Source organism: Mustela nivalis (genome assembly GCF_964662115.1).
Source record: "Mustela nivalis genome assembly, chromosome: 3".
NCBI classification, from domain to species: Eukaryota; Metazoa; Chordata; class Mammalia; order Carnivora; family Mustelidae; genus Mustela; species Mustela nivalis.
In genome coordinates, this window is record NC_139022.1 from 172,344,870 (window position 1) to 172,365,941 (window position 21,072).

A 21,072-nucleotide genomic window follows, 5' to 3' on the forward strand; every position below is an offset into this window, starting at 1 on the left:
GAAGAGCCCCGAGTCTTTGCCTCCTGTCTTCCTTTCTGCACCATATTCCCTCCCTTTTTTCTCACTCCTCGATTTCCCCGTTTTGCTAAGCTCCTGTGACTGCCTTGACTGCCGACCCGAATCCTTCCTGCCTGTCCGTCAGCAGACCTCAGCCCCAGTCCCCATCAGCCACATGACCCTGTCCTGCCTTGCCACAGGGACACTGGCCTTCTCCATCCACCAAGTTCAACGGGAGTGCCTTCCTCCTCGGTGGAAGCAGGGCTCAGGAAGGTCCTGCAGGGCACCCAGGGCAACCGGGCTCAGGAAATGATCCAGGCAGCATCAAGGCCAATTTCAAAGACCAGGGGCCAGGAAACGGCCTGCAAGCCGAGAATGGGTCTTTGTGTTTTTAAATAGTTGAATTTTAAAAATAAATGAATAAAAATATTTCATGACATGAGAAAATGATAGGAAATTCAACTTTCAGTGTCTACAAGTCAAGCCTGATTGGAACAGGGCCACGCTTGTTCGCTTCCCCATTGTGGGCGGAGCTGCTTTTGCCCTTCAGCCTCAAGCCAGAGTAGCTGTGACAGACCATGGCCCATGGAGCCCAAAATAAACACTAGCCCAGGCTTACGAGAAAGGTTGTGGGCACAGACTCCAGGACCAAATTGTCTAACTTCAAACCCTAGATCCACTGCTTACCCGCTGCATGACTGGGGAAAAGTTCTCACTCTGTATCTCCCTGAATTTCCATATCTCTCAAATGGGCACAATAGTCCTCATTTCAAAGTATCCCCGTAAGGATTCAATGAATTGTGTGTGCCCAGCTCACAGAAATACCAAGGATGAGTGAACTTATTTCCAGTCTTCCCATATTCTTACACATCACCGTCCCATAGCAGAGTAACATATAGTTACATATAATTCTTCTTTTCTTAATGTATTTTTTTTAAAGATTTTATTTATTTGACAGATAGAGATCACAAGTAGGCAGAGAGGCAGGCAGAGAGAGAGGAAGGGAAGCAGGCTCCCGGCTGAGCAGAGAGCCCAATGCGGGGCTCGATCCCAGGACCCTAGGATCACAACCCATGCCGAAGGAGGAGGCTTTAACCCACTGAGCCACCCAGGTGCCCCCATATAGAAGAATTCTTAAGCCTTCCTTCTATTCAACACTCAAGGGCTCTTGAAACATAGCATTTCCTTCGCTTTTCCTCAGTGCTCCATACGCAAACAGATCCAGGAAGCCTTGGCTCAGACTTTTCAAATCCCAGAGGGGTTCTGACTTGTTACCTCAGAGTAAAAAAAGTCTGTCTTCCCCAGCAGGTGCACGGGGTGGCTTTGTCAGACAGACACCACCTCCTTATTCTCCAGCATTAAAAGATGCTTTTGGAAGCCCTGCGGATCTCGACTCTAAAGCAAGAGCAGGATGATGAAGCCTGGATGTCCCATGAGGACAAGGATGTTTTCCTTCCTTAACTGCGGGTGGCAGGTTGGTGCATGGAGTCTGGGAGAGCAGGCACGGGGACGGTGGGCTTTGAGGACATCCCCCACCTCCTCCTGCTTCTTCCATGGGATTGAGGCATGGGTGGGCTCCTGACCGCTCTGCTGGAGACGCACTGGGCAGGTGGGCGTGGTCAGGTGACTAGATGCACCCCCGCTAGCAAGGAGGTGACAGGCACCACTGCGGCCCGTGGGCCTTAAGGCATCAAGCCGGTGCCCCGCCGTGCCTTCCGCCTTCCCGAGAACCATACAGATGGCAGCGACACTAAGTGATGGCCGAACAAAAAGATGGACAGAGCCTGGGTCCCCGAGTGACCATGTGGAGCAAAGCAGCCTGTCACCTTGGACCCTTCATGGAAGGGTTTTTCTTTGAGAGTCAACATGGGTCTTAAGTCACTGTCACAGGAGCTTAGCTTTTGCCCTTAACAGACACAAAGCCCTACAGTCCACTTGCCTTGGGTTAGAAGTGAGGAGAGGATTGGGCGATTCCCGGCCCCAGCCCAGATCCCATGCTCAGCTGCAGAACATGGTCTAGAACGTCCTCGGACCTCACAGCCCCGAGCTCTGCCACTTACTCAACATGGACTCGATGTTTACTTTTTTGGCAACAGGCCTGCGTCCCCTCAGGTCTCTGAAAGAATCCACCTGGCAGTCAGCCCACGGAGCTCCCCGGGTTCTGAGTCTGTGGGTTCCCCATTGGACCCCAGTGTGGTTCTAATCAGGAGAGAGAAACCACATGTAAGAATCGGTCCCTGTGGCAGGACAGAGGTACGAGGAACTGGCTGGAGAGAGGCAGAGAATGCTGGAGAGTAATCAACGGGCAGATCTCACCAGGAGCAGCCCCTGCCCCTCAGGAGCGGGGTCGTGGGCTCGCGGATGAGGTCCCTGGGGCTGGTGAATGGTCTCTGTGAAACGGTGGCCCCAATGGCTGGCCCACTCCGTGCCGTCCTCATGCGCGGGAAATGCCAGCACCCGCCTGCCGTGGTTGCTGTGAGCGTCCTGGAGCAAGAAAACCCTCCGCACAGGTCCAGAGCCTACCAGGTGCTGCTGGGTCAATGCACTTGCATCTCGGGCAGGTGTTATCCCAACCCAAGAGCCCCCGAGGCCCCACTGAACAGCATTTGCCAGAGCACTCGGTTCCCGCTGTCCGACTTCTGGTCACGCCCTGTTCGCACCGCTTCACGTTGGATCCGAGCATGACGCTGGGGTTTGGCAGGGGTGCGGGGATGGGGGGGTGACCGAGTGGCCCCCGTGCCCAGAAGGGAGCCAATCTCTATCCCAGATCTACGCTGGCTCCATCCAGTCGGGTAGAGTTTGTGACCTCCTGCGCTCTGGTGGGCTACACAGCAGCCAGCCACGCCGCTCCTGGGAAGGACCCAGCTGGGAAAGGTGGAGCTTTGGGGCATCAACGCCCACTTGGTCTCCTTTCCCTGTGGGCTCTTGTGACCTCACCGAGAGCCGGCACCAGGGCTATGGGGCAGATACAAGGCGGGAGGCAGGGGGACAGAAGTGTGAGGTCAGGGTATGGAGGCTGCCCTTGGCTTCTTAGCTGTGGTTCAGTCTCCAAGAAAAGGGGTTAATTACACTTCTCCTCCCTCCTCAGGGGGTTCCAGGGAGAATGTGCTCTGATAACCAGGGAGAACTAATTCTGCATGAGAGTTAGAATCTTCCCTAGGGAGGGTCTGACCCCTTTCATTCTTTTTTTTTTTTTTTAATAATTTTATTTATTTGAGAGACAGAATGAGAGGGAGAGAGAGAGCATAAAAGTGGGGAGGGTCAGAGGGAAAACCTGACTCCCCGCTGAGCAGGGACCCGCGATCGGGACTCGATCCCTGGACTCCAGGATCATGACCCAAACCGAAGGCAGTCGTTGAACTAACCAAGCCACCCAGGCGCCCCTGATGCCTTTCATTCTTTAGAGACCAAGACAAGGAGCCTCAGGCCTACGAGTGTTTCAAGGACCTTTGGAAAGGTTTAAGACTGGAATAAAATTATAGAATTATAAATTATATATATTATATATAATTATAAAATAAAAATATAAAATATGGAAATAGCAATATGGAACTCAAGTGATTACTTTATCTATTCCTTCATTAATTGTGACATTGGGTATACATACAAATCTCCCTACATTTGAAAACCGTTTGTAAAGCGAGACTTTCTCATGTTACAGGATATCGTAAGTAGGCCAAGTGACTGCCAGCAAGGAACAGCTAATTGTACGTTAAATGAGCGACTTTCGGCCAAATCATTTTCCGAACACGATCATGGCCCTGCCCGTCTCCCTCAGACCGCATCACGCCAGGTGACCGCCCGTTCCAGAATCCTCTCTTCTTCCGCCTTCTCTCTGTTCTCAGGCATCACGAATACCAATCAACAAAACCTGCTTTCTCTAAAGATGAAAAATGCAGAAGCCGACAAAGAGAGCTCGGTTGAAGACCAGACGACTCTGGTTGCAGGTGTGGGGACACTGGCTTTGGACGTGCATCTCCGCAGGACGGAGAGCTCCTGAGTCAGAAGGTCAGAGCTGCCATCACGTGCGCCTTGTGGCTTTTCCAATCCTGCTTTTCCCCCAACCCACTCACTCTCCTACGATGAAGGGAGAGCAGATAGTTTCCAAACCCACACCTCACCAATGCCAGGGATTTTTTTTTTTTTTTTAATGCTCACTCTCCATCACAGTAAAGTCTGTTTTTTAAGTGACTTTAATTGGAATAATCTTTTTTGGCTCCCGAGGTGCTGAATCCAGATGAGGCCATCTGCCTCCTCTCTGCGTGTGTGCAGAGCCTGGTCCCAAACCCCCAACGATCCTATTGGGTCCCCGGGAGCCCCACCCTTCTCCCTGCATTTTTGTGGGTCTCCCTCCAGAGTGCCTTTGTTCAAACACTCCAGTCACTTGAATGACTTATTTCATCCAACAGGGTAATTAATGACGCTTGCCACACAAGCTGGTAGTTATTAATTAAACCATTTGAGTGAGCCCCCCAAGGACACTTAACAGTCTGACTGAAAGCCAAACCTCCTATGGCTGTTTCAAAAAGAAACAAGTGCGGGAGATGACGCAAGTCCGGGATATGACGAAAGACGGTTCAGCGATGGGACAGAAGAGTCCAGGCCAGCGAGGGAACAGGAAAAGTGCTCCCTTTAATGAGACGAGGCCCGCTGGCCGCATGGTCGGAATCTAGCTGCCGAGAAGCGAAGAGCTGGTTCTGGCGCACAGCGTGCTTGCTTAATTAGGTGCTAGAACAAGCTGCTGGAGGCTCTCGGGCAAAAACAAGACAGAAAAGTGCCTCTCATTGTATGCTTTGCTAGTTATAAAATTAGTTCATTTTCCACCTTCTGTCTGGGCACTTGGGAGCCCACCGGTGGTTGTCAACACAGAGGGACAGCTTCTGGGGCTGAGGCTAAGCTGAGAGTGACCAGAGGAAGACCCTCCCCTACCGTGGCGTGGGAGGGACAGGGACAGAGCCCCCAGATCGCAGGCTGGGGTCAGTCTAACTGGCTCCCTTCGAAGCCCTTACTGGGACGGCCAGCAGGCCAGCATGAAGGGGCGAGGACTCCCGCTCTGCTGACGCAGGGGCCACCCTAAGGAATATTCTGGAAACCCGGCTTGAATCTGATTGTTCTGATGTGTACTTACTCCCAGAAACAGAAGCTGCATTCTGGTCATGTCGGGTTTAGCCTTCTGTGCCCGGTTCTCTTTGTTTGAATGTCGGGGCACTTGCGGGGCGTCTATCAGACCAAAACCATTTGAGGTGCTGGAAATTTTAAGGGAATGTGATTTCCAGTTCTAAAAAGGTCATTCTGAAGACCTGCCTTTTGTGCGGCATCTCGGTGGCACCGTCGGTTAAGCGTCTGGCTCTTGTTTCAACTCAGGACGTGACCTCATGGCCGTGGGATCGAGCCCCGTGTCAGACTCTGACCTCAGCGTGGCGTCTGCGTGGACTCTCCTTCTCCCTCTCCCTCCGCCCCTTCCCCTGCTCACTCTCACATGCTCTCTTCTAATGAAATCTTAAAAAAAAAAAAAAAAATCCACGTTTTAAGACAAAGGTCAAACACAGAGCCCGTTCACCCCCAGAGTGGGTATGTCGGTAGCTCGTTCCATACACCCCTGCACAGATACACGCCCAGCCTCCCCCACGGGCCATGTCCAGAGCCAGAGGGACGCATCGTGACAGCCGATGAACCCCAGAGCCTGCCTGGAAGCTCACTCCCGGCGCTGTGCGCTCTGCGGGCCTGGACACGGCATCAGGACGTGTGTCCATCGCGGGATCACACACAGCATTTCCGCGGCCCCAACAGCCCCCCGGGCTCCGCCTCGGCATCACCCCCCCCCACCCTGGCCGCCGTCTTTGTAGGTCTCCATAGTTCGCCTTGTCCAGGGCGCCGTGCAGTTGGAATCGTCTCTCAGACGGGCTTCTCGCGCCTGATAACGTGCACTTCCACTCCCCGCGTGTCGTCTCCCCGCCTGACAGCTCATCTCCTTCAGAGCCATGACAGCCCGGTGTCCGGACGACCCGAGCTTGTGCTCTCACTTGCTCTTTCCCTTTCATTCCCTTAACACCTTGTGATTTTCTGGGAGAGTGAACAGGGGTCCCGACTCCCACTTGTTAGTTCAGACATCCACGTTAGCAAGTTTATTCCTGATCGTCTTTATCTATTCTCTGTCTCGTTAAACTCCATCAAATTTACCTTCTGGACATAAGCCAGTGTGACTGGTCATGAAGTTCTTGTGGTCGATGTCGATGGCCCCCAGGGATGACAGGACATGGGGCGCTCTGTCCCTCCCCACCACCTCACTGAATAAAAGCGTGTCTCACCCCACATTCTACCAAATGGACAGATACTTGTCAGCATCAGGTCCTTGGTCCCCTGGATGGACACGTTGCGTGATACGCTCTCTCCAGGGCCGACTCCGTGACATCGATGGCTGGCCTTCCAGCTGGGCCAGGCACAGGGTCCCCTGGGAAAGAGCCAGGAAAAGGCAGTCCTGAAGCAAACTCTCATAACTTCAGGTTCTCACAAGTCTTTGAACACGGATAACTTTTATTAGCAGGGTGGCCAGTCTACAGAGAGCCCACAAGCCAAGCCATTTTTAAGTTCTCCAAAAAATGATCTAAGGTGTATTAATCACCATTTTGAAGACTTAATATAAAGATAGCAAATAAAGGAACTGGGATGCTCACTTCTGTTCTGTGGACCACGTGCCGGTCTGACCTGTCTGCTTTGGGGGCACCTGGGTGGCTGAGTCAGCTGAGCGTCCGACTCTGGACTTTGGCGGAGGTCATGATCTCAAGGCTGTGAGGTCGAGCATGGCAGGCTCCGCACTGAGCATGGAGCCTGCTTGAGATTCTCTCTCCTCCTCCCCCTCTGGCCTTCCCCCTGCTCGCTCGCTCTCTCTCAAATAAATAAAATCTTAAATAAGTAAACACGTAGTCTACTTTCTTTCCTGGGGCCATGATGCTCCTCCAGCTAGCTGGTGCTCCCCAGGCCCACCCCTCCCAGAACAGATCCACCTTCAGCAGAAGACACTCTGCCTAGGGGGTCTTGGGGTGGTTGTCTGGGAAGCAAACATCAGCGTTTCTGCTCATGGGGGTCCCCAGTGCGGAAAAAGAACGGCCAATCTTACACTGCCCACCCCCACTCTGTAGCACCCAACTAGATGCTTTTACTCAAAAACACTGTTATCCTGCTCTTAATCCTTTCCAGGGTCTTCCAGGAAACATGGCAAAGAGCAGACCCCAGGACACACGAACCATACTGAGCTCCCGCTATGAGAAAAACTCAGAGCACACCCACGTGCTGTAAGACAAGCTGTATTTGGTGCCGAGGTTTTAAAAAAGCACTATTTGACATTAAAAAGTGTTCTTCTCTGTAATAACGGCCTCTGTCTTCTACGGGTTCTTCTCGACGCTTTCTAAACTTTCCTCTTCAGAATGAAGAAATCTGCAAGTCCTATCATGCCGTTCTTTCTCGATTCTCTAGAATGGAAACAGATTAAGGCCCTTTTAGTCATTTCTTACAGCAATTTTTATGTAATGTAACATAATTTAAAGGTTTTACCTAGAAAAATTGATGATTTTCAATGTTTAATTATTAATTCTTACCTCCAAAAAATCAAGCATTCTGTTTTCTTGTACAAAAACGGGCATTTATTTCTAGGTGAAAAAATTGGGACCTATTTCTAGGGTCTTCCGCACTGACCACTCACATTTTAGTCACTACTGAAACAAAAGTATCCTTCTATTGGGAAATTTGGTCCAGCGAAACTCAAAGGACTGTCTTGAGTCTCTGAAACTTTGGTGTTGCCAACAGCATGTCTCTCGATTTTTCTTTTTTTATCTGCAGATACTTCTACTTCCTGAGAGATGGTGAGCATTAGTATATCTCTACTGCCAACATCCGTGGATGTAAAAATACTGAACTCAAACAATATCATCCTCTAGGTCGGCGGGGAAAACGAGAGACATCATCCTTTCAAGGTAAAAGGATCATTCGAGGTTCTAACCCACATTTTGCCATAAACAGCAAGCACCTCTCACAGCCCCAGGGAAATCACAGGTGTCCAACAGTCTCCTGCTGTGGCCGCTTAGAGGGGAAGAACAGAATGCTGGAGAAGTCTGCCTGTCCCCTGACCCCTCGATGTCCCAGGCAGGAGGACTTCCTGCCACGGCAGGCCCTACAGCTCTCCTCGGGCTGCGGGGGACAGGGGGCTTGCAGTGCCAGCTGTGCCAACGGCCCCTGGAAGCCCAGCGCGATAGATTTGCCCAGTTAAGGAAGAGCCATTGACCAGGAGCAGGGGACATCGGGCAGCAGGGCCAAGGGGGCGGGGTGTTCCGAAAGCACATGTGCGGTGCCTGAAGTGTGTTTGGGGGGCAGGGAGCTCGGCTGGCTTGAACCCCCCAGACCCGTGCGGTTGGAGTGCAGGGAGCCGGGGACCTGTGGAGTGCTAGGCAGAGGAGTGAGACTGCAGGAGGGCAGGCGTCGGACCCTGTGGGACCTCTGTGCGTCCCGTGTCTGTCCACCCCCAGAGGAGCAGAAGGGCGCGCAGGAGCCCACACCCCGCAAACACTCAGGGAACAAAGGTGTGAAGTCGCACCCTCCACCTGCGGGGCTGTTGAGATGTGCCTTCGAGCTTACTCTTTAACAGGCTGCGAATTTAAACCACTGCACACAGTGGACTTAAGGATCAAGATGAATTCCGCATAAACTTTTCTCAAAGACGGGATAAAAAGAACCAGACTCCTGTCTGGCACTGCCCTGCATCGCTCGTGAAGAAACGCTGCCTCCTGCCACTCGGCTTTCTTTAGCACAGCTTGGGGACATCCTGGGGACGCCTGGGGCGCAGTGTGCGCGGCTCTCCCTCCCCGCCAAGGCTGGATTACTTGCAGCAAAGCCATCTGGGAGGAGAGAAAGGACCTTCTCCAGTGGTCCATGCACAGGAACGCCAGGGCGGGCTCGTACTTACAGAGTGTCCTTTAAAGTGGCGAGATAGGTTTCTGTGTCCCCTTGGAGAATGTCCGAGTCCAACTTGGACAAGTAACGGTAGACGTAGGAGAATGTCTCAAATGGAATGCGTGCCGGCCCGCCCTCGGGGTCAGCAGTGAGGATCTCACACAGGTACTTCATCGAACTGTTCAACGACTGGAAAGACCACAAAGCGGGGATAGTTACCACCTAGAGTCACCACAGTGAGAGCGTAAGACACCAGCAGAATCAGCCCTTGGGTATGTTTCATGGAAATTCTCCAGCAGGTATGCTCTCAATCGACATGAACTAGGTTTACATACACTTGCTGTAAGCGAAGAAATTGAAGTTTTCATCAAGATGCCTATGGCCTGAAAGTAATTTTAATCCACAGATTTCGTTTTATGTTAAAATGGAAATGAGGAAGCACCTGTCTCCTTAACGATGAGCCCGGAGCCAGCCCAGAAGCCTCCAGCCCCTTCAGTGCTGGGACGGACCTGGGGCCACGGTGAGGGGCCGGGGTGGGTAGGCTCTAGGACAGATGGCCCGTGAGCTGTCCTGATGCCCACCTGCAATCAGGCTCCGTGCAGCCTCCACACGGGGCTGGCCCTGCTCTGGGCCGGATCTTGGTTCCCAAAAGTACTTGTTCCCCTGCCCCTTCTCTCTGTCGGGGTCAGTCACCCCACCACCCGGGCTGACACCTTGACCTTCAGCCCGAAAGCTGGTCCCTGGAGAAGCCATCCCACTCCCACAAGGCACAGGCTCAGAGAGCGGGGAGCCTCCCTCCAGCCAGGAGGGCACGTGGACTGTGTCCAGTCCCTAGAGATCTCACAAGAGCCTGCGGGGCCAGCCAGGCAGACGCATTCACATCTCATTCAGGGGCTCCCGGTGCAAGTCAGGGCCCTTTGCCCCTGCAGAGAGCAGGCTGTTGAGATTTAGGGGGCGGCCCTTAGAGGGAGGAGCGAGGAACACACAGGTGGGACAGGCACAGAGGAGCGCTTCCCCTGTGGGGACCTGCTTGACTGTGACTACTGGGAGGGGAACGAACCCGACAACCTTAGGGACGTGCAGATGGCTGGAACCAGAGTCCCTATCCCGACGTGCCCGCGGGACGGGAGTCCGGGTGCTGCTTAGCTGGGTCATCTAGGGCTCTGGTCGGGCTGGGGGCTCTGGTCGGGCTGGTGGCCAGGGTTTGGGCCGCCTCCAGAGGCTTGACTGGAGACGGACCTGCTCCCGCCCTCACTGAATTTGCTGGCAGATGCCGGACACATGGCAGGGGCTTCCCCAGGAAGTCCACCGGCCCGGGCAGCCCCACTCCCAGCTCCCGACACCCCACGCAGGGGCAGGCCACGGAGGGACGGAGGGACGGCGGGCTCCGACTCTGGGGGGTCGGGCCGCCTGCCTGTTGTGTTCACAGCCAAAGCCTCCGCTCTCAGGAGAGGAGCCGGCACAAAGCGGCACTCAGCAAATATTTGGGGAGGAAAGAAGAAAAAGGGGGGGGGGGAGGAAGGAAGGATATGGACAACTCTGAAACGCAAGCAGGGGTCCCAGTCTTTGCAGGGACCTTACGCTCGGTTCATCTGACCAGAGACTGTGAAGAAAAATTAAAGAGCTCGGAGGCCGCGTCTGCCACCAGCCACGCAGAGGCCGCAGAGGCCGGGGATGGAGGAGGCAGAAGCGGTGGCTGTTGTGTTGACAGATGGACCAGATTCCCACGAAACAGAAATCCCGCGCGGAGAAGGGAGCAGGCAGTGAGCCCCTGTAAGTTCCCCCTCCTGCACTTTGCTTCTCCGTCTCCTCCTTTTTTTTGAAGGTTTTGTTTGTTTGTTTGTTTGTTTAAGCATAAAGATCTGGGTGCCTGAGTGACTCGGCCGGTTCAGCATCCGACTCTTGATTTTGGCTCAGGTCCTGATCTCAGGGTTGGGAGATGGAGCCCCGCATTAGGTTCCACACTCAGTGAAAAGTCGGCTTGAGACTGTCTCTCCCTCCGCGCCCCCTCCCCGCCCCTCTAAAACACAACCACAGCATAAAGATGAACGCTAAGTTGCCACGTGACTCCACAATTGCCACCTGGTCACCTCCAAGTCACAGCTTTGTGCCGGTGTACCTCCAAGCTACCCAGCCAACGTGGGGACACAGAGGCTTCTCCCCATTCCGGCCCGGACGCCCCAGGGCTGTCTGCACGAGGGGCAGGAGTGGGGGGGCAGGTCAGGGCAGAGCTGACACCCCCACTTCTGACACCTCCCTGCTCACCCTTCCCCCAACCCTACCCCCAAACGCAGACATGGTCAGGGAACCAGAGAAGACCCCGGACGGCCTGGCTGCAGACCCCTCAGCCCAGAGCAGATACGACTGTCGAGGTGGCCCAGCTAGGGGACAGGCTAGGACCACACACCGACCAGCAAGGATGAGAAACAGTAGAGGAAAGGAGGGACATGGATGCTGCTTTCCTGTCCCTTCCCCAGCGCTCAGTCCAGAAGGTGACCGAATGTCTCCACCTAGTGTCCCACATAACACATGGACAAGAAACCCTGTCTCTTGCTCTGGGTTGGTCTTAAATCCAGCACTTACTTTCACGACTGGGGAAGTAAATATTACAAAGGCGGATCCCCAAAATATGAAATATCCTTTCTCACCACTGCTAAAATCTAAATTTCACAGCTAAGTTTAAAGGCACAAACCATAAACGTTGGTTCTAATCTTAGCTACTCATTTCACAGTATTAAAAATCTTGCTTTCGCAGAGCTCCCGATGAACAAAGCGCTGCGACATTATCTTCCGTAGGCACATCTGTCTCTGTACCCACCCCCAACACCCCACTCCCCCGGTTAACGTGTGAGCCCCGCTTCGCCCCAGGATAGTCCCCGGCACAAACCAGCCCAGGGCGCGGGTCCTCTCTGCCGCTGACGCAAACCGCGCCTTCGGGCACTTGCGTGACTCCCTACGCAGCAATGAGCCAGCACCTGGCTTTCCTAGGGCTTCACTGGCTCTCACGGGGACCATTAATGGAACCAGTCAAAGGTGGTCTCTTCTCAGAGTGGCTCTTACACAGCGGAGGCCATGACCGACCTACTGCTGTCTGCAGTGATGCGGAGGGAGACGGAAAGCTAACGGGGAGCGAATACAAATTCCAGAAGATCGTGAACCACAGACTTCTCTCCGCATGAAATTAAAACCCCTGAAAATTAAATACTGTATTTCTTGGGGTACGTATGCGGCCCACGGGAAGCAGGAGATTTGGGAAGGCGTTTGCTTCAGGCCGGGGAGACCGGGGGGTGGGGGGCAGGGGAGGACAGAGGAAGAGCACTCGGTCATGACCTTGGGTCCGTGATCATGTGGTGTCCACTGGGGTTTCCTACACCAAGTGACTTCTAAAAACTAAAATGGGAGCTGAGTGTGCACCAGGAAGCGAGGACTGTGAATTTTCCAGCTCTGTTCTCTGCGGTCCAAAGACAGGAGGGAGGGGGTGAAACCAGCGCCCGGCTCTGCAGCTAAGGGGGCCACCTCTAAAACCCCTTCTTTGCAAGTGGAAAGCAGTAACACTTCCTTCCCTACGTCCCGGTGTCTCTCACAGAGACTCGGACACCGGAGCTGAAGAGAGAGCTTCCAGATTCCCAAAGAAGTCCTGCCAAACAATTTAACAAGATGGGCCACAATAGATATTGGTGAGGCTGTGGAGAAAGGGGAGCCTCTTACACTGTTGGTGGGATCGCAAACTGCGGCAGCCACTCTGGAGAACAGGATGGAGGGTCCTCAAAAAGTTGAAAATAGAGCTACCCTACAACCCAGCAACCACACGACTGGGTATTTACCCCAAAGATACAGATGTCGTGAAAAGAAGGGGCACCTGCACCCCAATGTTCATAGCAGCAATGGCCACCACAGGATCTCCCTCAGCAGATGGAGAGAGATGTAGCCCACACACGCAGGGGAGCAGCACTCGGCCGTCAGAAAGGATGAACCCCCGCCACTTGCACTGACATGGACGGCACCGGAGGGATGACGCTGAGTGAAGTAAGTCCAGCAGAGAAAGACAATTCTCACATGGCGTCACTCATCTGTGGGACATAAGGAATGGCGCGGAGGACCACGGGGGAAGGGAGGGAAATCTGAAGGGGGAGAGATCAGAGAGCGAGAGGAACCACGAGAGACTGTGGACCCCAGGAAATGAACCGAGGGTCTCAGAGGGAAGGGGGAGTGGGGAGAGGGGGTGACAGGGTGATGGGCTTTAAGGAGGGCATGTGACTGATGAGCACTGCCTGTTACACGTAACTAATGAATCACTGAACACGTCAAAAACTAAAGATGTGCTACACTGTGGCGAACTGAACATCAAAAAGAAGGAGGGGGAGGAGGAGAAGGGGGAGGAGAAGTTCTGTCAAATCTTCACCCTCCGGCCCTTCCCTCCCCACCCCTCCCTGGTTCAGAGACTCCTCGCCTTGGGAACTGGAAGGTTATCTCTGTCTTCATTCCCCAGGGTCAGCCTTCAACATCGTCAAAGCTGCACCTGTATATGTTAGCTACCAATCGTATATTTTAACTCAAATATACAACAATGTTACACCTCTTCCCATAGATGAGGAAAACAGTATCTGTTTCCCAAATGCTGTGTAGTTCAATAAAAAGTCAACAATGCTTTCTCTTCTAACACCTAAATGCATTGTCATAGTATCTCTGTATTTTATCCACTGTTAACCATTTTAAAATTGAAGCATTCCTAAGCATTTAACTTCTGCAAATTAAAATAACTATAAGCCTATGGGGCACTTGGGTGGCTCAACCGGTTAAGCACCTGCCTTTGGCTCAGGTCACAATCCCAGGGTCGGGATCAAGCCCTGTGTTGGGCTCCTTGCTCAGCAGCGAGTCTGCTTCTCCTTCTGCAGCTTTCTTGCTCTCTCTCTATCCCAAACAAATAAATAAATAAATTTTAAAGATTTTATGTATTCCTTTGATAGAGACAGCACAAGCAGGAGAGGCAGAGGCAGAGGGAGAGGGAGAAGCAGACTCCCCGCTGAGCTAGGACACCCCCCACTCCCCCGCAATGCAGAGCTCCATCCCAGGACTCTGAGATCATGACCTGGACCAAAGGTAGACACTTAACCATCTGAGCCACCCAAGTGCCCCATAAATAAAATCTTAAAAAAAAAAAAATGTAAGCCTAGAAATACAAGAGACGCCTGAAAAAGAATTGCTTCTCCCTGACAAAGTTACTAAAGTAATGAAAGTGTTTCCTTTGGTTACAGAAACACCCACAGTACTTTTTTTTTTTTTTTTTTTTAGTAAGATCTTATTTATTAATTTGACAGAGACAGAGAGATCACAAGTGGGCAGAGAGGCAGGTAGAGAGTTGGAGGGCGAAGCAGGCTCCCCACTGAGCAGAGTCTGATGCGGGACTCGATCCCAGGACCCTGAGATTGTGACCTGAGCCAAAGGCAGGGGCTTTAACCCAGTGAGCCACCCAGGAGCCCCCACCTACAGTACTGTTAAGCCAGGCCATGATCACACAGAATTACTCAGAACGCAACTGGAAGGTACGTACCCCACCAAGCATGCTGCATCCAAGGGCTAAAAATTTTATCCACTCGATTTTGTCTTCGCAAGGATCCAGCTGCAACAGTGCTCTGAAGTTCTCTACCGGCAGGCACAGATTCTTCCATTTCTCCTCAAGATCCACTAGTTCCACATACCGCTTGTGGCTGCACTGTAGCAAAAACACAGTGATGACCACAGTTGCAAGTTTTTCAGTCTATAAATATATATATTTTTTAAGTTTTAGAAACCTGGAAAATAATATAATGCTTATGAATAGTTCAACATACCCCAGTGCCCAACCGCACGCAGGGAAAAGACAGACTCTGGATTCACAACACAGTCAGCCCGGGAGAGCAGGGCGGGAAGAGGTGCGGCGGGAGGGGCGCAGGGCAGGGAGGCCGCAGCAAGCGGACATTGGCCTGTTTTACTTCTCCAAAGGAAAAAGCAAATAGGGCCTGATGTTATGGCTGAGTGACCCAGGCCCACAGACTGGACATAGGATTCTGGGCTGTCTGTGAGAAACACCTCACAACAAAAAATAAGCATCAAGAAATAAAAACATTTAAAATCCAATCTGCTGAAAGTGCTCATGGATAAGTGGAAGAAATCTTAAAAATGAAAATAAATTCACTTCTTCCATTATTTTAAACAACCTGTGAAAATTGGTCACGATGGCGATCTGCTAATAGCATTCTATGTGAAAAGCTTGGAGCAGTTTTAGTGTGTTTTTTTTTCCCCAAGCTATCCCTTCCGATGGTTATTCGTTTTCCCTTTAGAAAAAACTGGAATAATCTCATTTTCAGAAGTCAGTGCATCACACACACACATGGTCGGTCGGAATGTATAATGGGGACAAACCACTTTAAAGCTCACCAACCCAGCCACTGGGAAGGCCAGGCCCGCCGGGTGACCCAGTCCCTACTGACCTGTTGCTCCACAAGCAGGGTGGAGGGGCGGGTGAGGGCGGCCCGGGCACTGGGGACCCCACTGTGTACCAGACGCCAAAGAGCAGTCCGTCGTTCACAAGAAGGTGACGGCAGATGGTTTCGTTAGCGCGTACACAATGTTTGTAAGCCTGTTTCCAGAGGAGACTTGCAGCCCCCATTTGGGGCAGACTTTCAGTGGGGCAGCCTCTAGGGTTTTAACCGGGTATTTAAAAGCAATTACATGTCACTTGCTGACAATCTAATGGTGAATAGGTCTTTTGGGTTCTTCACACTAGAGAGAGGCACTGAAGCAGCAGATTCCTGCTCTGGAAGGAATCCAGCAGGTGTGCCCCCGGGGAGAGAGGCCTTGCAAAGGGGAGCTGGCGCGCCTGTCCCCTGTCCCTGCAGCGGCCGCTTCATCTGGTGAAGCCGACGGAGAACAGAGACACTCCCCTCTTACCTGCTTGTGCAAAACTTTCAGGAGTCCTTGCGTCAGGCCCGTGTCTGTTTTCTGAGTGGCCACGGGCATCTCAATTCTGTCCTTGACGGGAAGCGGATCTCCTCTGGACAAAGCTGAAAAATACCTAAGAGCAAGAGACGCGTCTGAGGGCACGTCAGCACCGAGAAATCACGGGAGATCGCGTAGTTTCCTAAAGGAGCTGTGAGAGTGACAGTGCCCGGAGCTACGAGCGTGACTCCAGGGACACCGGAGTCCGAAGGCCCGGCTGTGGCTCTGGCTCCTCCGCTCAGCTCTCCAACTTAACCTTCTCTGCGTGCCTCAGTTTCTCTTGTCTGCAAAGCCGACAATGGCGGCCCCTGTCACAGGGTTCCGAGGAGCAGTGAGCTCAAGCTGCCTACGGACCGAGCCATGGTAGGGGGTGGGAGGGAGAGGGGGCTCCCGAAACACGTGCTCTTCTTATCAAGCCCACGCTAGGAGCGGTCCTGGAAGGCTGGGAAAGGAGACAGGAGACTCAGGATGGCAATGACCCAAGGGCAAGGTCATGGTCTAGTCATTCTACTTTGACAATTAGTGTTTGGTCTTCCCTGCTATTGGCCTTGCTGCTTTCCAAGGGGGATGACTTCAACCATCTCTGTTTAACCCTACGGGGCCCAGGGGAAGGGAAGTCACCTGTCTGCCCTGCCGGGGACCAACTGCCCACTCCGCAACACCAGATGCCACCCCGCCCCCACGCTTCACTTTTCCTGCCTGGTATTCTTTTTAGTAATTTTATTCAGTATTTTTTCTCCTTAATTGTTCCTTTCTGGGATACAGATATTGGAGCTGATGTTGGGGCTGGAGGCAGGCATGGAAAGAGCACCGGGCAGCATGTCAGGAGGGGGCACAAGCAGCTTCTGGTGGGTGGGGACGGGGAGAGGGCGCCAGGCACGCCGGACGGGGCCGGCTGCTGCAGCCGCATCATTGGCCACTCTAATGACTAACACAGGGCGCCTGGGTGGCTCAGTGGGTTAAGCTGCTGCCTTTGGCTCAGGTCATGATCTCAGGGTCCTGGGATCGAGTCCCGCATCGGGCTCTCTGCTCAGCAGGGAGCCTGCTTCCTCCTCTCTCTCTCTCTCTGCCTGCCTCTCTGCCTACTTGTGATCTCTCTCTCTGTCAAATAAATAAATAAAATAAAAATTTAAAAAAAAAAATGACTAACACAATCCCGGGGCCACAGGCCATAGTGTAAGAGACATGAATAATTAGAAACATCTCTGGTTATGTAACACAGGTAGCTGTTGATAGATATTTGAGAGGCAAAAAGAAATGTTACACTGCATCGCCTTTTCTCTCTCCATCCATATTTTGTTGACTTAACAGGTTGAGGGAAAGTCAAAACAATGGCAGCAGTGTGGGAGATGGGGAACAGGAAGATCTGAGGTGACAGGGGCAGGGAGCGCGCATGGGGGCTTCCTGTTACCATATTGTTCCTAATTAAGGTTTTCACCTCTTCTGGGGACTTTATTCCTCCTCCTCACCAATCAAACCACAGCGTCTATCTCTCTGACAAAAAAAAAAAAAAAAAAAAAAAAAAAAACCACAGCATCTAAAGCAGTGGTTCCCAATAATTCTCTCACCCCCTCCGCAGGAAGGCGCTGGCAATTTCTGGAGACATTTTTGGTTTTCACAGTGCTACTGGCCTCTTGTGGGACAGGTCAGGATGCTAACAGTCCTATTGTGCCCAGACACAGCCATCTTCCCCACACACACGCCCTCCCCCGCAAGCAATTATCTTGTCCAAAGTGTCAACAGTGTCAAGGCTGAGGAAGCCTGCATTAGGGGTGAGCCCCCCCCCCCCCGCCCGCCACCCCGTCCCGTGCTAATTCCCTGGGGCCCATGGGAACAAGAAGCAGCCTTTACACTGGACCAGTTTTCACTCCAGTCACACTGCAGGAGGCATCTGGGACAGAACACAGTACATCCTAACTGGGGTGGTCGCAGCAGACAACGGGGGAGGGCGGTGGGGGGGTGCAGACGCGAAGAGGTTAACCCGCATGTTCCTGGAGATTCCGGCAGCAGGCACCTTCCTGTGATTCCCGGTTCTCTGCTTTGTTTGGAGGGTTTTTTTGTTTTTTGTTTCTTTCTTCTTGTCACCGCCCCTTTGTTGGGATGTTCTTCTTCCAGGAATGCCCTTGCCTTGTCTCAAAGACCAATTCACCCTCTTCTGAGCCACATTCCTTTCTAAAAGATTCTCTTTTGTGGCATCTGAGTCCATGTCACACACACCGCATAGTGAATAATGCTTTTCTCCTAAACTCCAAAATTGCTCTTCAGAGAAATTAGGTGCACGGAGAAATTCGGTGCATGGAACATCCAGAAAGCTCTCAACTAAGCCTTTTAATTTAAAGTGAAACTTAAAATAATTTATGTCCCAAGAAGGGAAAAAAAAAAATGATTCAATCTTGGAATGTTCCGTCAACTACCAACTGTCATGTGACCCATCTTTACTGACTCTTGGATGGTGGTTAAAACCGGAGCCTATCATTTTTTGGGCAAGAACCTTGAGAGAATCAGAAGCAACTGACAGAAGTGTTTGTCGTAAGACAACACTGGATTGATGAGTAGCCTTATGTGAGGGGCCCAAAGACATCCAGGCCCTAATCCTGAAGACCGTGGACCTTATTTTGCACAGTGACGGGGTCTCTGTAGATGGGAAAGAGGATCTGGAGATGTGAAAATGATCCTGAATTATTTTGATGAGTCCTAAGTGCACTCATCAGTATCCTTGGACGAGGGAGTCAGAGAGAGACTTGAAGCCACGCCACTGGCCTTAAAGATGGAGGAAGGGGCCAGGACCCAAAGAATACAAGGAATGCCGCTCTGGAAGCTGGAAAAGGCAAGCAAGAGACTGGATTTGCCCTAGAGCCTCCGGAGAGAAGCCCTGACAACTCGACTTTAGCCAAAGTCGGGTGAAACTGATTTTGGACTTTGGGCCTTGGGAGCCGTTAAGAGAACACATGCCTGTTGTTTTAATCCTTTAGCTTCTATGGTTGTTAGAGTCGCCACAGGAAACCAATGCACCTTGCTTATACAGTTTAGAGAAGGTCGGTGAAATCTAACTTGCTAGTTACTAAAACATTTTTAAGATTTTATTTATTTGACATACAGAGTGTGCGCAAGCAGGCGGCAGCGGCAGGCCGAGGGAGAAGCAGGCTGCCGGCTGAGCACAGAGCCCAGTGCGGTGGGGGTGCGGGGGTGCCTGGTGCGGGGATGTGGGGCTCGATTCTCAGACCCAGGGATCATGACCTGAGCTGAAGGCAGATGCTTCACCAACCACTCAGGCGCCCCAAAACATTTAATTTTATACTGGTTCATGAGATCCTGAAATTGAGTTTCTAAGTCTGTCTACTCAAAAGGGGCAAAGAGCTCTCCTTTCAAAACTAAATGGGTTTATTTTAAGGGTTCTAAGGTCTGTTGACTTTGTAACCTTAAAATTATGGATGTCTGGGGGCGCCTGGGTGGCTCAGTGGTTTGGGCTGCTGCCTTTGGCTCGGGTCATGATCTCAGGGTCCTGGAATCGAGCCCCGCATCGGGCTCCCTGCTCCGCAGGAAGCCTGCTCTCTCTCTCTCTCTCTCTCTGCCTGCCTCTCTGCCTACTTGTGATCTCTGTCTGTCAAATAAATAAATAAAATCTTTGGGAAAAAAAATTATGGATGTCTGTTCCTGAAAATAGTTAGGATGTTTGTTACAAGGAACAGTGAAGCCTCCTTCGCCTTCTTAAGCTGGGCGACGTTTAACCTTACAGCGGTCTCGGGATAATTATCCCGAGGTGACCTCAGTCGTCTTGGTTCTAGCAAACTCAGGCACCGAACCCCGGGAGGGTTTTCTGGGGTGAGGAACTTAGCCTTACACGGTTCCTTCTTATAAAAATCATTTTAGAAATAAAGCCAAGGGACTGGAGTGGGTTGATTCTGTCACACAAGCCAGCACTCTCCGCCCCACGCAGTTGCTGTCCGGCGTCAGAGTAAGCACCGCTCCCGGCCACGGGGCTGTGGTCATTCCGGGGAAGGGCAGCCGACGCGGTGCTTGCTAGACGGGTGCTCAGGGGCGGACGCCAGCGGAGCGCGGAGCAGCGCTGCAGGGCGAGGCCGGCGGCCCGCGAGGCGCTTACCCCGCGGACCACTGCAGCACGTCGGCGGGCTGGGTGCGGATCGCGGCCTTCGTGAACTGCTTCAGGATGTCCGGCAGCTCCGGGGGAATGTGGATCTGCTGCGCGCAGAACATGGTGTCGGGAAGCGGCATCGCTCTCCGCAGACCGGGACCAGGCTGGGAAGAATCAGGGTGTGCTGCGTGGAGGGGGAGGACGGGCCCGTGAGCCTCGGGGCGCCGGCGCTCCGGGGCGGGGCCGCCCAGCCTCCCCCGGATTTGGAGCCCCGAGGGGGGACCCGGGGTTGTGGCAGGGCCCGGCCCCCGGGCTTGGGGGCGGGCCAAGAGGCCGGCTTCGCGCGGTCCGGGCGGCCGGCCGGGGCTCTCACCCGCTCCTCCTCCGGCTCCTCGGAAAGTGAGGGCCAACTGCCCCCGCCGGCCACCGCCCGGAAGCGCCCGCGGCAATTGTTACACCGACGTATCCAGGCAACCGGGACGCCTGAGGGCCCCGCCCCTTGGCTCCGCGCAGGCGCACCCGCCTCGGGCCGAGGCCCGGCGATCGCCGGCACGGGCCTGGGAGGCAATGCGCTTGCGCAGTGTGGCTCCCGCCCTCCGCCCCCCGCCTTTCCCCCACCCCCGCCACTACCTGGTAGTAAAGGGCTGCAGGAGCTGAACGTTTCACTTAGAAAAGGACCTTTTGATCGATTCCCCACTGCCAACTGTGAGGGGCGAACAAAGGACCCCCCCCCCCGCTACCCCTTGCTCTGGCTACGTTAAGCTTAAGGACGAAATGACTCGGTCGTCCTCGGAAGGAAGCCGTTATAATCATGGGCCGGTCGGTGCAGGTGGCACGAGCCCCCTCCCTCCCCAAGAAGGAACCGGCCCTCCGCCCTCCGCGGCCTCGCTCGTCCTGCACGAGCCCCTGCCGGTGAAGCAAAGCGTCCCGGTGCCCAGACCTTCACCCGCGTTCTCAGTGCCCGCCCTTTCTTCCGATGTAAGAGCCACTGAAGAGTTCGGACCGTGGGCGATTTTCAGCTCGAGGAAGATTGTTTCACTTGTTCTCCGAAGACAGACACA

At 53.1% G+C, this 21,072-nt stretch overlaps 1 protein-coding gene across 1 annotated transcript; it reads right to left on the reverse strand.

Moving 5' to 3' along the window:
• Window positions 1-7,285: 7,285 nt before the first annotated feature.
• Window positions 7,286-20,598, reverse strand: ROPN1L (rhophilin associated tail protein 1 like). The gene is made up of 6 exons (XM_082725184.1): window positions 20,385-20,598; window positions 20,021-20,195; window positions 15,871-15,994; window positions 14,492-14,653; window positions 8,954-9,129; window positions 7,286-7,466 (listed from the first exon to the last, which is right to left on the reverse strand). Exons 2-6 carry the CDS (start codon window positions 20,149-20,151, stop codon window positions 7,403-7,405), a joined length of 657 nt encoding a protein of 218 aa, XP_082581310.1. The 5' UTR covers window positions 20,152-20,195; window positions 20,385-20,598; the 3' UTR covers window positions 7,286-7,402.
• Between the last annotated feature and the right edge of the window lie 474 nt (window positions 20,599-21,072).